The sequence below is a fragment of the Panthera uncia genome, chromosome X (assembly GCF_023721935.1).
Source record: "Panthera uncia isolate 11264 chromosome X, Puncia_PCG_1.0, whole genome shotgun sequence".
Lineage (NCBI taxonomy): Eukaryota > Metazoa > Chordata > Mammalia > Carnivora > Felidae > Panthera > Panthera uncia.
In genome coordinates this window covers 56871560-56884993 of record NC_064817.1, presented here as the reverse complement: position 1 = coordinate 56884993, position 13434 = coordinate 56871560, and the positions used below count along the sequence as shown (strand labels likewise).

Sequence of the window (13434 nt, the reverse complement as noted above, 5' to 3'; positions counted from 1 at the left end):
TACTTAATCGTAACAATTCTGTTAGGTGTAATTATTTGTTTTACCAAAGAAACAAAGGCTAAAAGAGTTAAGCTACTTTCTCAAGATTGTCTACAGAAAAATAGAAGGCAGGAAAGTATAAAGCCAGGTTTACAATAAATGTAATATAAATCCAGTGCTTCTTTCCCTGAATTATGACTGCCTTTACAGAATTGGTAAATCAGGTAAGAGGCAGCCATTTTAGGAGAGTGAAAAATAACCATGTAGGAACACAGAATATGGCAAATAATATGTGAGGAAGGGTCTCTTTCATAAAGTCAAATTTAAAAAGCCATCAAGGGAAGTAGTAAATCTGATTGCTGAAATATAGGAAGATGGGTATAATTACAGACAGCCACAAATCGTATTTGCTGGTGTTTTTTTACTGAGCTATCAGAGCTCTATAAATTATAGAATATGAGAGCCAGGGGTTTTCAAGGGATCAGGCCTTTAGCACTGACTTGTAGGGACAGATCTGCAGGGCTGAGGATGGTGTCCCACATGCCCTTAAGTGGAAGAGCAAGGACCCTCTGTTCTACTCTTAGCTGCTGGGGATGCCAGTTTGATCCTTCCAATTTTCGCAGTACTGCACCTCAGCACCTCTAAGTATTGTGTCTATATTAATTCTTGCTCTTAATTTCCCCCATCTATTCAGAGGAAGACAGAAATACTGTTTATGGGTGTCACATCTCCCATGCCTCTCTTAAAGCAATTTTGCAATATACATCAAGAGCTATAAAGACTTCATATGCTTTCACCTAATTATTTATAGGAATCTTTCTGAAGGAAATTACCAGATTCAAGTGAAGATTTATGTATAAAAATGCTCATGAAGTCATTATTTATAATAGCAAAACACTGAAAACAAACTAAATACAAACAATGGGAAGTTATGGCATATGCAACCATCGTATGTTTATATAAACATGATTTAGTTTCAAAGATTATGTATTGATATGGGAAAATATGAAACTGTAAAAGCAGCACACGGCATACAATGTAATTAAAATTTTTCTTTTTAAAAATCCACTACACATACACATAAAAATGTTATGTAGTAATATTTAAAACATGTTAAAAAGTTGTGGATGATGGGGTTATGGGAAACTTTTATTCTCTTCTTCATGCTTCTTTTACTTTCTAGTGGAAGACAATATTTTTATAATAAAGAAAAAATATCTTAATGGCCATATTTTTCATCCATCAGACCATAATACAGGTCCCATTAAAGCAAAACCTGAGTTAGTTCTGGTTGCAGAATCTAAACATATTGAGTCTCTAACCTATTTTTCTAAAATGTTTTATTTTAGTATAGTTAGCACAAAATGTTACATTAGTTTCAGGTGTACAACATACCGATTCAACTTTTTTATATGTTATACTGTGCTTAGCATAAGTGTACCTACCATCTGTCATCATACAATACTATTACAATATTGACTATCTTCCCCATGTTGTGCCTTTTATTCTAGTGACTTGTTCATTCCATTACTGGAAGCCTATATCTCACATTCCCCTTCACCCATTTTTCCCAATTCCCTAAACCCCTTCCCTCTGGCAACCATCAGTTTGTTCTCTGTATTTATAGTTCTGATTCTTTTTGTTTATTCATTTGTTTTTAGATTCCACATAGGAGTGAAATAATATTAATCTATTTTTTGAGTATTTTTTTACAGAAGGGAAAAAACAATAGCTTAATTTTTAAATAAGTCTAAATTTTCTTTTAGATTAATATCATCTTGGTTCAACATAGCATAAAAAAGAGAAACAATCAGTAGTCCTATCTAAATAACAAAACATAGGATAGGTTTTATGGATTCCTACCTAGAGGTTTTATCATGGTAGTGTCACCTTGGGCAGTATCACCTTTGGGAAATAAGGTAGGCACTGCTTTGGGTGCTTGACCAAACCTTCATTGAAAAGCTTTTGAGCAAAAATTAGTTCTGAAATAATGTGTGTTGAGGGCACTTGTTGGGATGAGTACTGGGTGCTGTATGGAAACCAATCTGACAATCAATTATATTAAAAAAAACTTATTCAAAAAAATAAAATAAAATGTGTGTGTCCTCCCTGCTTGTGGCTGTGTTTCACTAGGGGGTCTTTGATGCCCCTATTCCATTTGGAAGCCTGACTAGATTTATAACCACTATCCATTTATCATACACTGATCTTCAAAGGCATAATAATTTGAAATACATCATTGTTATAAAATCATCTCATGGAAACTTGCAATGTCAGAATTAAATGAGGCTTTAGAGATTGTCTAGCTCAGGAATCATGAAATCAGCCGGTCATTTGTAAGAAAACAGCTCCCCTCCACCAAAAAAACACAAAACAAAACAAAACAAAATAACCCTACTCTCCATCCCCTCCCTACCAATTTTTAGAAAGAATATATGTAGCTATCATGGTCAGTATTTTTTCCTCAATTTTGAAAGAGACATGAAATATTTTGCTTTCTTTTTAACTATACCATAAGAAGAACACAACCTGAGTTTCAGGGAGACAAGAGAAAACAGTAATGACCATGGTAAAACAAAAAGTAAATGCTCCTTCCAAAAAGGCAGGTTGCTGCTACTCAGTGCTAGCTAATTGTTCACACATGAAATTTCTCAAAGAAGTCAGAAATCTGGATTTCTATGTGAAGTCTCTTAATTTTAAGTGCTGGCAACTAATTCAAAATGTGTGAAAAAATTCTGCAAGTCAAAAAAACATATCTGTCAGAGGACTGACTACATTTTAGTTTGCAACCTTGATCTAACAACCGACCTTGGGGATGATGGATAAAATCAAACTCACTGAGTGTCCTGATTTCTGCTAGAGGTCACTCAGATGACAGAAAAGGGATCACAACTCCGATTTATGGTAATTGCAACTGGAGAATTCTAGTATCCCCCAGAGAATTTCCTACATTTAGGTAGGTAAATATCCCACGTGTTAAATATTATTTAATGACATGTGTGGCTTCTGTCTTCAATAATAGAAAGTGTAATGTGAAAGTATTTCCCATAGAGTGCATCCTACACCACACCCAAGAAGTTATGAATAAGTATAGATTTTTGCTCCATTCATTAAGTTTGAGAAAAGAATTTTAAGTATATTTATTTATTTAGAGAGTGAGCGAGTGAGCAGGGGAAGAGCAGAGAGAGGGAAAGACAGAATCCCAAGCAGGCTCCACGTTGCCAGCATAAAGCCCGATGCGGGGCTCCAACCTGAGCCACCCAGGCGCCCCCCCCAAAAAAAAGAACTTTAAAACAAAACATGAAACTTCCCTGTAGGTTTAAGTGTGTCATCTCTACTTTAACATATTAAAATTTAAAGTCTTTTAAAAAATATTCAGTCTAATTATCAAAGATGATGGGAAACATTAAGTTTTTCTTGTTATGTTACATTTTGGTGCTTTGCTGAATTTGCAAAAGTTTGGGATAGTTTAAAAAAATCTAATGTTGCATGATAGCTTGAGTAGTAACTCAAGTAGAAGATGTTAACACTTGAATTTTGTATAACAATCTGATGACAAAAGGAGTCAAAATTTTTGCCAAGTACCGACACATGTCAACATTTCTTACACTAAAAATTATGCTAAGGTGGAATACCACTTCACTTTACTTTTAATTTTGTAGTTCACAGCTAGGCATGCAAAGTAGTTTAGAAATGAATTCCTACTTACCTAAATATCAAGCACTGGGCACAATAAAGGCCCCCAAAGCCAATAGATAGCATGAAGTACTTACAGGGTCAGACATAATACTAGCAAATGCAGGAAGAGGCAATATGCAAAATACAATTTTTAAAAGGAAGCCTTAAGTAAGGCTTTGAAAAAGAAGCCTTAGAATGGTGAAAACAGGGAAGAGTAGGAAGAAAGGAAGGATGCACCAAAGAACACACAATTCATTAACATAGATTTGCGCTTTATTGTAATTTTGCATCCTGAGATAATAAAATTTTATATCTGACAAGTGAACAACAGAAGCAGCAGTGAAAGTTTCAGAGAGGCAGGTGTCCTTCATTTTGGCACAGCTGTATGTATACAGGTTGAGTTCTTTCAGGGGAGTCACTCTCAAACTTGGAAGAAAAATAAATTCATTCCACAGGCTATGTAACAATACAAGATGCACAAATGTTCTTGGTTTGAATGGACATATCCACTTGTATTCTTTTCTGATAAAGCTGTCTCCATAGGAATCCTCTGCCAAAAAGAAATCTTAGGCTTTTCAAATAGATGTTTTGGATCGACGCCCACCTTCCAGCTATCAGAATTTCCTGTTTTTGTAGCTGAGATTCATATTTGTATGTGGTTAATCCAAGGAGGGTGAACTAGCTTGTAGATTATATAATTTCAAACATCTGTAATTTGTTCGAAGTTCAGGCATTAAAACAATTTTACACTATTTGCTTACTAGAAAAATGGAAAATTAAGAAAATTAAGCCAAGATAAAAGCAAACAAATAAGCAGGAATAAAAGGGACATTTGAGAAATTATTGCCTAGACTCATAATGTTGAGTTTATATACAGAACTACTTTGAGACTCAGAAGTTGATATTTACTCCAATGCTAGAACATATTATAACACTTTCCACGTTTGCAATCCAAATAAATTAGCTCAGTTATCATCCTGAAACAGAAGAAAACAGAAGGCAGATTCTAACTTGAAATTATGTAGCTCAATCTAGCCAACACACACACACACACACACACACACACGCACACACGTCTAGCATTTCATTATTTAGGGACTGGGTAGTAACCTGGTGGAGAGGGCCAAATAATCTTAGTTCCTTTATAAAAGTGGCTTCCAATATTTTTACCATAGGGATCCCTTTATTATTCCTTCCCCATGCTTTCAAGTATTTTATTTACTAAACTGCATGTAATAATAGACTCTTTCATTCTTTTACTAATCAAAAGAATTGTCATTCACAACTTCTGATTAGTGTGGGATAACCAGTAGTATGTTAGGCAGGATTGAAAAAATATAAACAAAATGCATGGAAATTCAATGACTCAGTTGGCTTGTGCAGCAGAAATATTATGGATAAATGTATGATTCCTGGTATACTTTTTGAAATATAAAAAAGGTTCAAGGATGTCCTCACTGCTATCTTTATCTTTCCCAAGTTGGGAACCATTGGTTTACATCCACCTGCTTTTCCTCCCTAAGTCAAGTGTTAATTAACATAACACAATTACTCGTGTTAATATATAGGGAATTAATAACAAAATTTACTACTGATAAAATAGATTAACTGCAACACTCGTTCTGTAGGGTTTGACTGAGAAAGAAAACATAACAACATAGATTTAAAGGAATGTGTTTAGAAATTACAAAATTATGATATTCAGTATATCTTTCAGTCAACTTCAAAAGCACATTAATATATGAGAAAAATCCTCAATTCCCCTGTGAGGTAGGTCCAGATTATTGTCCCCACTTCCACAATGAGGACATGAGGTACAGAGGAATTAAGCAGCAGAGTTAAGAATTAAACCAGAAGTGATTTGGGTTTGAATTCCATACTACTTTTCTTTCCATCTAACATCAATTTGTTCCAATAAATCTTTTTGAGGATGTGGAAATTGGTTAAGACACTGAAGCAAATATTGGATATGATATGAAACTTTTCACATCATTGTCAAAATAGGTCCTCCCATATCTCCATTATTGTCACAGTTATAATTCTTGCCTGGATACCAAATGCATAATCAGATTCCACATATGCAAAGCTCACAGACCTTAGTCCTCGGTTCCTAGGGAAACTACACTTATTTTTATCACCATAGAGGGGCTGAGGTCTAGCAGGCATCAGTTCTTTGAGTCTGTGTGACATGAACACATATGAGCTGGGAGCCAGTTGGCAAATCAAACATTTATTGTGTGCAAGGCACTGTGAGAATTTCCACCAAGGGTAGTAGTTTTGAGAAAAATCATTCTGAGATTCTGTAGAATAAAATTTTCCTAAGGATTCCTAGAATCACAGAATGTTAGGTCATCTCTAATTTTCTGTCCAGCTCTAAGTTCAACCCCATGACTTTATAGATAAAGAGACTGACACGTAATTTAAGTGACTTGTCCAAAGCCCATAATAGATAATTTCCTCATATAGTATGAATCTGATGAAGTCCACATATAATGGAATATATTCTCATGTTGCCATCATCAAAATGAAAAGCCTGGCTCAGAATCACAAAAGAGAAATTTGGGGCAAGATAAGGATATACATATCCCTTTTTTCAGTCTCCATATTACATGAACAAGTATTATTAACAAAATATATTCCTTTTCTGTGGAAAATTTCCCAATAGTTCATCATTTAAAGGGGCCTGAACAATTTGACAATTGTTGCAAAATGAATTTTTTTAAAGCAGAATTTTATAGGCATAAGAGGACTTAGCTTCAATGAATTTGGGCATCTTATAATCCAATTAGCAAAAAGTATTTCCATATGTGAAACTACTCCAGTTAAATGAGTGTATATAATTTCTACATCCCCCTAGGTCAACATAGTTCATTTTAATGAAATATTGTTTGGGGCATTATGTTCAAGTAGTGAGGTTTGATTTTTTTAAGTGGTAATTTATTTGTAAACAAAATTAAAATGCTAATAATTTTTAAAAGCTCTCATACACTTGGAAAAACCTTATTTGTTCTATGCCTTACAAATGTTATGTAATGTCAGTCAAATTATGAAAAAATAAGAATTTCATTAAAAATGGCAGAGTGCCAAATGCTAACACAGATTAACTGATCAGACATTAGTGTTTATAGATCATAATATAAATAGCATGTATATTGAATACTTAAGGGGGTTTTTGTAGGGCTTCAAAGACCATTGTTTTTTCAGAACCATGTTGAATTACATATTTACTAACATTAGAATTATACCAGTTTTGTAAGTGATTGATAGTCCTGTAATATTTTAACACTAACATAATATGATTAGGGGAAAACAAAGAAACATGCTTTAAATAATAAATAGAAGAAATATGATATGCTAGTGAAATATTCTAATACTTGAAAAGGATGGTTTTAAATCTAATGATCTACCAATTCATTCATTCTGGTTCCTTCAACATAAAATGTTATCTTTGTTCAAAAAAGACAAGGCACTTCTCCATCTACTTCTAATGTTCAACTACAATGGTGTCTTTCCTAAATTAATAGAGTGGGTAGGAGGGAACAGAGAGTAGCTGAAGAAGGTTAGGGCTTAATTTCATTTTCTACATAATTTAGTTGTTTAAAGGGGCATTGGGATGGAGATGCATAACAGAAGTCAAAGAAGCAATGGTTTTAGCTTACAACTTCAAAGCTTTGCGAGATTTATATACTTTGGCAACTAGATGTTATTTTCTCTGGAAACTACCACAGCAGGTTTCATAAAAGAATATCATGTAACAAAGAAATTCCCAATTACTTTATTCAACCTAAAAAAAGCTTTCACAAAAATATTCTGCTAACTTGACAGAAATATCCAAGTATGCTCTATCCTGAGGATAAAAGAAAAAAAAGGTCAATGGGGGAGTAATTAATGACCACATGTTGTGCTTTGCCATTTCATCATTCACTGCTGCCAATTTCATTGAAAAGAAAACACCCTCCACCAAAGCACTCCAAAATCCCCAACTGCTAATCAGCCTGCTTCATAGGAAAATAGTTTGAAAAAGCAGTCATATAAGAAAGAAGAAAGAAAATTGTGTATTTTCTGAGTAGTTCAAGAAAATAAGATGAGTCAACCAGCATAATGAACAATAAAATAATACATTTAAAAGCAACTAGAGGAGGTATTAAAAAAAAAGTTTACAAATGCTGGGAAATGATTTTTTATGACAAATTTTACTGTAACTCAAGTTATATTCTGTCACCTCCAGATGCACTCAATTTCTGTCTCAATATTTGTTTCATGGAAACAGTTCACCACTTTGTGCTGTTCTTTGAGCAAAACCAAGTGTGATTTATACATGGCAGAAAAGTCACTATGACCATCACATGGCCAGATTCTAAGTATACAGAAAAAAATAAATTTTTAAGGATTGACACTTAAAATTATTCTATCATTGGTAATTAGAAATGTTGTATTCTGGAAATCATTTTGGTATTACACAATCACAGTTTGAAGCATAAACCTGATAATATTAGCTGGAGCATAAACCACAGATACAATTTTTCCCTGACCTTAGCTATAAAACAAGACATTTGGTATGCATTTTTAGAGGTTTCCACCTTGTCTATAAAAATACATATTTAATTTTGCAGCAGACAGACAAATGATATTTACAGGCACACATATTAAAAGTTAAAGATTCTGGATGGCTTGGTGGCATGGGGGTAATGGGGTTCTACAGAGGGAAGTGGAAAAGTGTGCAAACAATTACAGTCATAGATCAAACAGTGTTGCTTTTTCCCCTCTTCTTTTATTGGTCCAGGACCGTGGATTTCAAATTAGGCATAAATTTTAAAAATGGCTTTAAAGACTTGACCTTTTATGAAGAAATGACTGTTCTCTTCACTGGGATAAACGTTTGTCTAAAAAGTTTTACTAAAACTAGTAAGATGACAAATAGGATATTATTCAGTCTCAGATACTTTTAATTTCTTTTTAGCAATAGGAATTACAAATAATGCCTATATACAGGCATACATTTGCAGTTGAATTAACACAATATAAAGCTTTAATTGTGTTAAAAATTCAAATTAAGTGTGGTGTTCTCACTCATCTTACTTGGGAGGAGAAAGAGAAATATGTACATGTCAGTGAAAAGGCTACATGTGTGGTGAATTTATAAACTAAAATACTTTTTGTATAAGTACTTGTCTTTCCTCATTAATATCTAAATGTTTAAAAAAGATCATCAAAAATATAAAGAATATTTTATCAATTATGAATCAGCCACTATGTATTCTTTAGGTACAGCTTCTCAATTACCTCTCCCTCTTTCCCAAAGCAGAATATCAGAACTCCAAAAAGGGATTAGCAGTGGCTTTCATGAAGATCTAGACACCTCCCAAGATATCTGAAATCTTGAAATACTCCTTAAAGATAACTGTGTGTATTTTCAAAAGGGGGAAAGGATACATAACAGGAAATAAGTACAGTGAGGCTGTGAAATGTGTTGGATATCAAATGAATTTTTTGGGGGGTGGGAGTGGAGGACAAAATGGATATTATTAAATTAAATGGAAAAAGTAAGGTTCTTGGTTTCAGGTGCAATGCAGAATATCTCAGACAACAACTTCAATTTTAATCTACTCATTAGAAAGGGCAATCCTGCCCTACACCTGAAATTTTAACAAACTCATGGCTCTGCCATAAAACATGTTAACAGTCTATACATTCAAAAGGATGCTTGCAAACTTCATTCATATTAAAATCTATGCAGATTTGTTGGCAATACAGTAAGAGTAATATTACATTCTGTAAACCATGGCATATTACATTTTGTTATGCAAAGAGACAATATTTACAAGTCTTTTAAGAGTTTAAATATTTTATCCACTAACATAAGTGATAATTTAGCAAAGTGCAGGACAAAACCAGTGCTATTAATCGCATGTCCTTTAAAAGCAAGTAAGAGTAAAACCATTTCTAAAAGCTACCAAAAGCTTATTTACTTATGTCCAGTAAGGGATTACAGAGCATTAAATAGCCTAGAAAAATGATGCATATTTAAGAAACAGTGAGTATGAAAATTATAAGGCAGCATGCTCAGAACAAATTTTTGTTTTTTTGAAACACCGGCACTGATGTTTTTTATCTTTAGTGGCAACTATATATATACATATAAGTCTCTGTGTATTTATTTAAAAATTGAAAGTGCAAAACACAAGCCTCATTTAACAACAAAAAAAGATGTGCAAATTTTCTTCTAAAACCAACATAAATAAAAGAGTAAGGAGAATATTCTAAAGAATAAGAATAAGAAATAAAGAATAAGTTGAACAGAGCAAAGGAGACCATCTTCATTCCAAAATCATCTACAAGGCACTAAGGGTAGGAAATGACAAGTAACACAGAAGTGACTGAATAAAATTCCTCAGTCAGGTCGGAATATGGGATATTTTGGTAGGAATTCTATTAGTATAACCTGTAAAATAAAAACAAACAAGAATATATTGATAAAATAATTTGCATTTACTATAACATATATAACCCAGAAAGTCTATAATCATTTTTCACAGGACTGTGTTTTGGTCCTCTAGTATAAAGTAAGTTAAATATATAAAACAGTTATAAAAAGGATTTACTACAAGTTATCATTACAGTGGCAATTAAATTAAACTGGCAAACATAACTACTTATTGTAGCTAACAGTTTCTATGACTTAATTTACAATAATTATTTGTTTAACTGCAGAAAAGCAAACCCTCTTACATTATTATGTCCTTCTTCACCTCCTACCCTCTTTTTTTTTAACAAAGTAGAAGAGGTTAAAACTTATATAGATTGGAAAAAATACCTTTTCTATATATTACATGTACATATTTTCAATTAAAGCAACTGCTATTGGTTCTTACTATCTTTTATAAGTTGTTTATAAAAAATACTGAAATATCCAAATGGATTGATTAAAATATTTTAATTAAAGGTTGAAAACACAGTAATAAAAACCTAAGATATTTATAAACTTGTATAAATGTATATGTTAAATTTATATTTAATATTTTACTTATAAATTTAATGTATAAATTTGTAATATTTTATATAAGGTTTTTGCCTATAGTGGATTTGAGATTTGTGGTCAGTCATTTGCACATTTTTTTCCCTAAGCTATTCAAAGTGGAGAAAGATAATGTAATAATCGTTATTTATGAAACGGAAATGGAACGTTTATGTATTAAATACAGACTACATGTCAGCAACTTGAAGCTTAGATAAATTTCATATTCTTTTGAGTGTTAATGATGTTGTAGTTGTCACTTTGGCTATGTGTGAATTTGTGTTTTGTGATTAAGACTGCATAGCTTTCATTAAAAAAAATAGAACCTATAATTTCTTTGTTAAAAATTAAATGTCAGCTTAGAAAAAAAGCCAGGAACATGAATCCAGAATTCAGAAGTCAATTCCTATTTTATGCAAGTTTTGACAAGATAACATTTAGAAATATTTTGTTCAACAGCAGCTGTGTCCATCATCATGTAATGGTCTGCACTTATATTAAAAGAAGATTAAGGCTGTGCAATGTTTTCACTGGAGCATACAAACTGAAAATTTTCTAAGATCTAAGTAATTCCTAGGTTTCAAGATATTTTATGTTGCCTACAGATCTAAAGAAGATGGAAGGAAACCTCCATGTTTCAACTGACAAAAGTTCAGGCTGAGGAGAAAAAGGTAGAAAGAAGAACTGACAAATGATAAGCATAGTGAAATGTAACATTTAGAATGGAATCCAGGGGCGCCTGGGTGACTCAGTTGGTTAAGCGTCTGACTTTGGCTCAGGTCATGATCTCAAGGTTCGTGAGCTCGAGCCTTGAATCCAGGTCTGTGCTGACAGCTCAGAGCCTGGAACCTACTTTGAATTCTGTCTCCCTCTCATTCTGCCCCTCCCTGGCTCATGCGCACACTCTATCTCTCAAAAATAAATAAAGACATTAAAAAAATTTAGAATGGAATCCAAAAGAAAGTAACTAAAAACAGCTGCATACTTACATACTCCATCATATTGCTAGTTTCGCATTTCCTTTTAGTCAACTTCCAGTGCAAAGCAAGCTAAGAAAGTACAGTTTGTTAAGAATTTCTATATCAATTTATATTACCTATAACATTTGAATAAATCACTGAAAACCATCCAGGTATAAGCATAAGATGTATAACATAGCATTTAAAAATAACTTGTAAAGAATATATATTAAAATTGAATATCAATTTTCTAATTCATTCTTTTGTGGCCTGAAAAAAATCCCATTTTTTTCAACTTAATAATGCAAATATATAAATGGGGCACTTATTTGTTTAAACTTTCTTACCTTGTGATATAATCTGTTATTTTCCCATTCTAATAACTTCTGAATTGATCTTCTGGTCTAAGAGAAAGAATGAAGACTTTGTTACAAGATGAACTGAAGAACTTTGTAAACTATGTGTATCTGTATTTTTCTGCTTGTTTGTAAAATCCCATTATTTTTTCCTTTTGTTTTTCTATTGGAATCAGAAAAAAAAAAACAAAGTAACAGAAACTTCCAAAAGAGGAGTAATATTTTGAGCAATTATTATACTGTTATTATGAGGTCTCTTTCTTTCCCCACCTCTTCACACACCCACATCCGTGTATATGGATTTTTAATATATGCTTTTCAAAATGAAATATGTACAAATTGTTCTGTGTGGTGAGTCCATTCACTGGACTATTGTGAAATCATTACCAATGTTGCTAGCAGTCCATTTATGGACCTAATCTTGACTTTCATATACCTTTTTATAGGGTTACTTTTTCAATATACATGTAATATACCAAGCTAATCTGAGTCTTTACAGAGTTTTCCTATCAGAGCTCCTAGCACAATGCCTGGGATACATTAGTCACTAGAGGTCTACAAGTTGAATAAAGCAAGTCAACATATATCAGAATTTCCATTGAAAAGAACATATTAAAAACAGCCAGTCAGGGGTTGCCTGGGTGGCTCAGTTGGTTAAGCATCTGACTCTTGGTTTCAGCTCAGGTCATGATCTCATGGTTCATGGGTTCAAGCCCTGTGTTAAGCTCCAGGCTGATGGTGCAGAGCCTGCTTGGGATTCTCCCTCTCTCCCTCTTTCTCTGCCCCTCCCCTGCTCATGCTCTATCTCTCTCAAAATTAATTAATTAATTAATTAATTAATTAAAAAAATAAAACAACAAAGAGCCAGTCAGAAAACTTGTACTTAGAGGAAAAAATATGAATGAGAAGTAGCACTGTCCTAAACAAGGGGACAGAGGCTGAATTTCTCTATTTGGAGTTGTATGTATTTTGTAGAGAGGAAGAAAAGTTTATAAAACCTTCAAGATAATTAAAATAGAACAATATTACACATTTCAACTCTATTATTTTTATTATTTTTTTAACTTTTATTTATTATTGAGAGACAGAGAGAGACAGAGCATGAGCATGGGAGGGGCAGAGAGGGGGGAGACACAGAATCTGAAGCAGGCTCCAGATGTCTGAGCTGTCAGCACAGATCCTGACGCAGGGCTTGAACCCACAAACCATGAGATCATGAACCGAGCCAAAGTTGGACGCTTAACCAACTGAGCCACCGAGGCACCCCCACATTTTCAACTCTTAATTGGAAGACTTTTAGTAGGTTTCTGATAAAAGGCACTGTTAAAATTTAAAATTACTTCCTAAAATTAAATGATTTACAAACCAGTATCTGAAATGATTTCCAAAGCACCAACACATAAGAAACTTCTATTCATTCAACTATGTAGGTTAACAATCAATGGCA

The 13434-nt window shown here is 33.2% G+C and overlaps 1 protein-coding gene across 2 annotated transcripts in view; it reads right to left on the bottom strand.

The window, feature by feature from the left end:
• Positions 1-3912: 3912 nt before the first annotated feature.
• CHIC1 (cysteine rich hydrophobic domain 1) overlaps positions 3913-13434 on the bottom strand; it is a 68462-nt gene continuing 58940 nt past the window's right edge. The window contains exons 4-6 of one of the 2 annotated variants that reach the window (XM_049643982.1): positions 11979-12035; positions 11662-11721; positions 3913-10099 (exon numbers count right to left, since the gene is read on the bottom strand). In XM_049643982.1, the coding sequence (XP_049499939.1) occupies positions 10049-10099; positions 11662-11721; positions 11979-12035 (168 nt within the window). In that variant the 3' untranslated portion in view covers positions 3913-10048. The remainder of the gene's footprint in view (positions 10100-11661; positions 11722-11978; positions 12036-13434) is intronic. The other variant, XM_049643983.1, reaches the window with a different exon arrangement.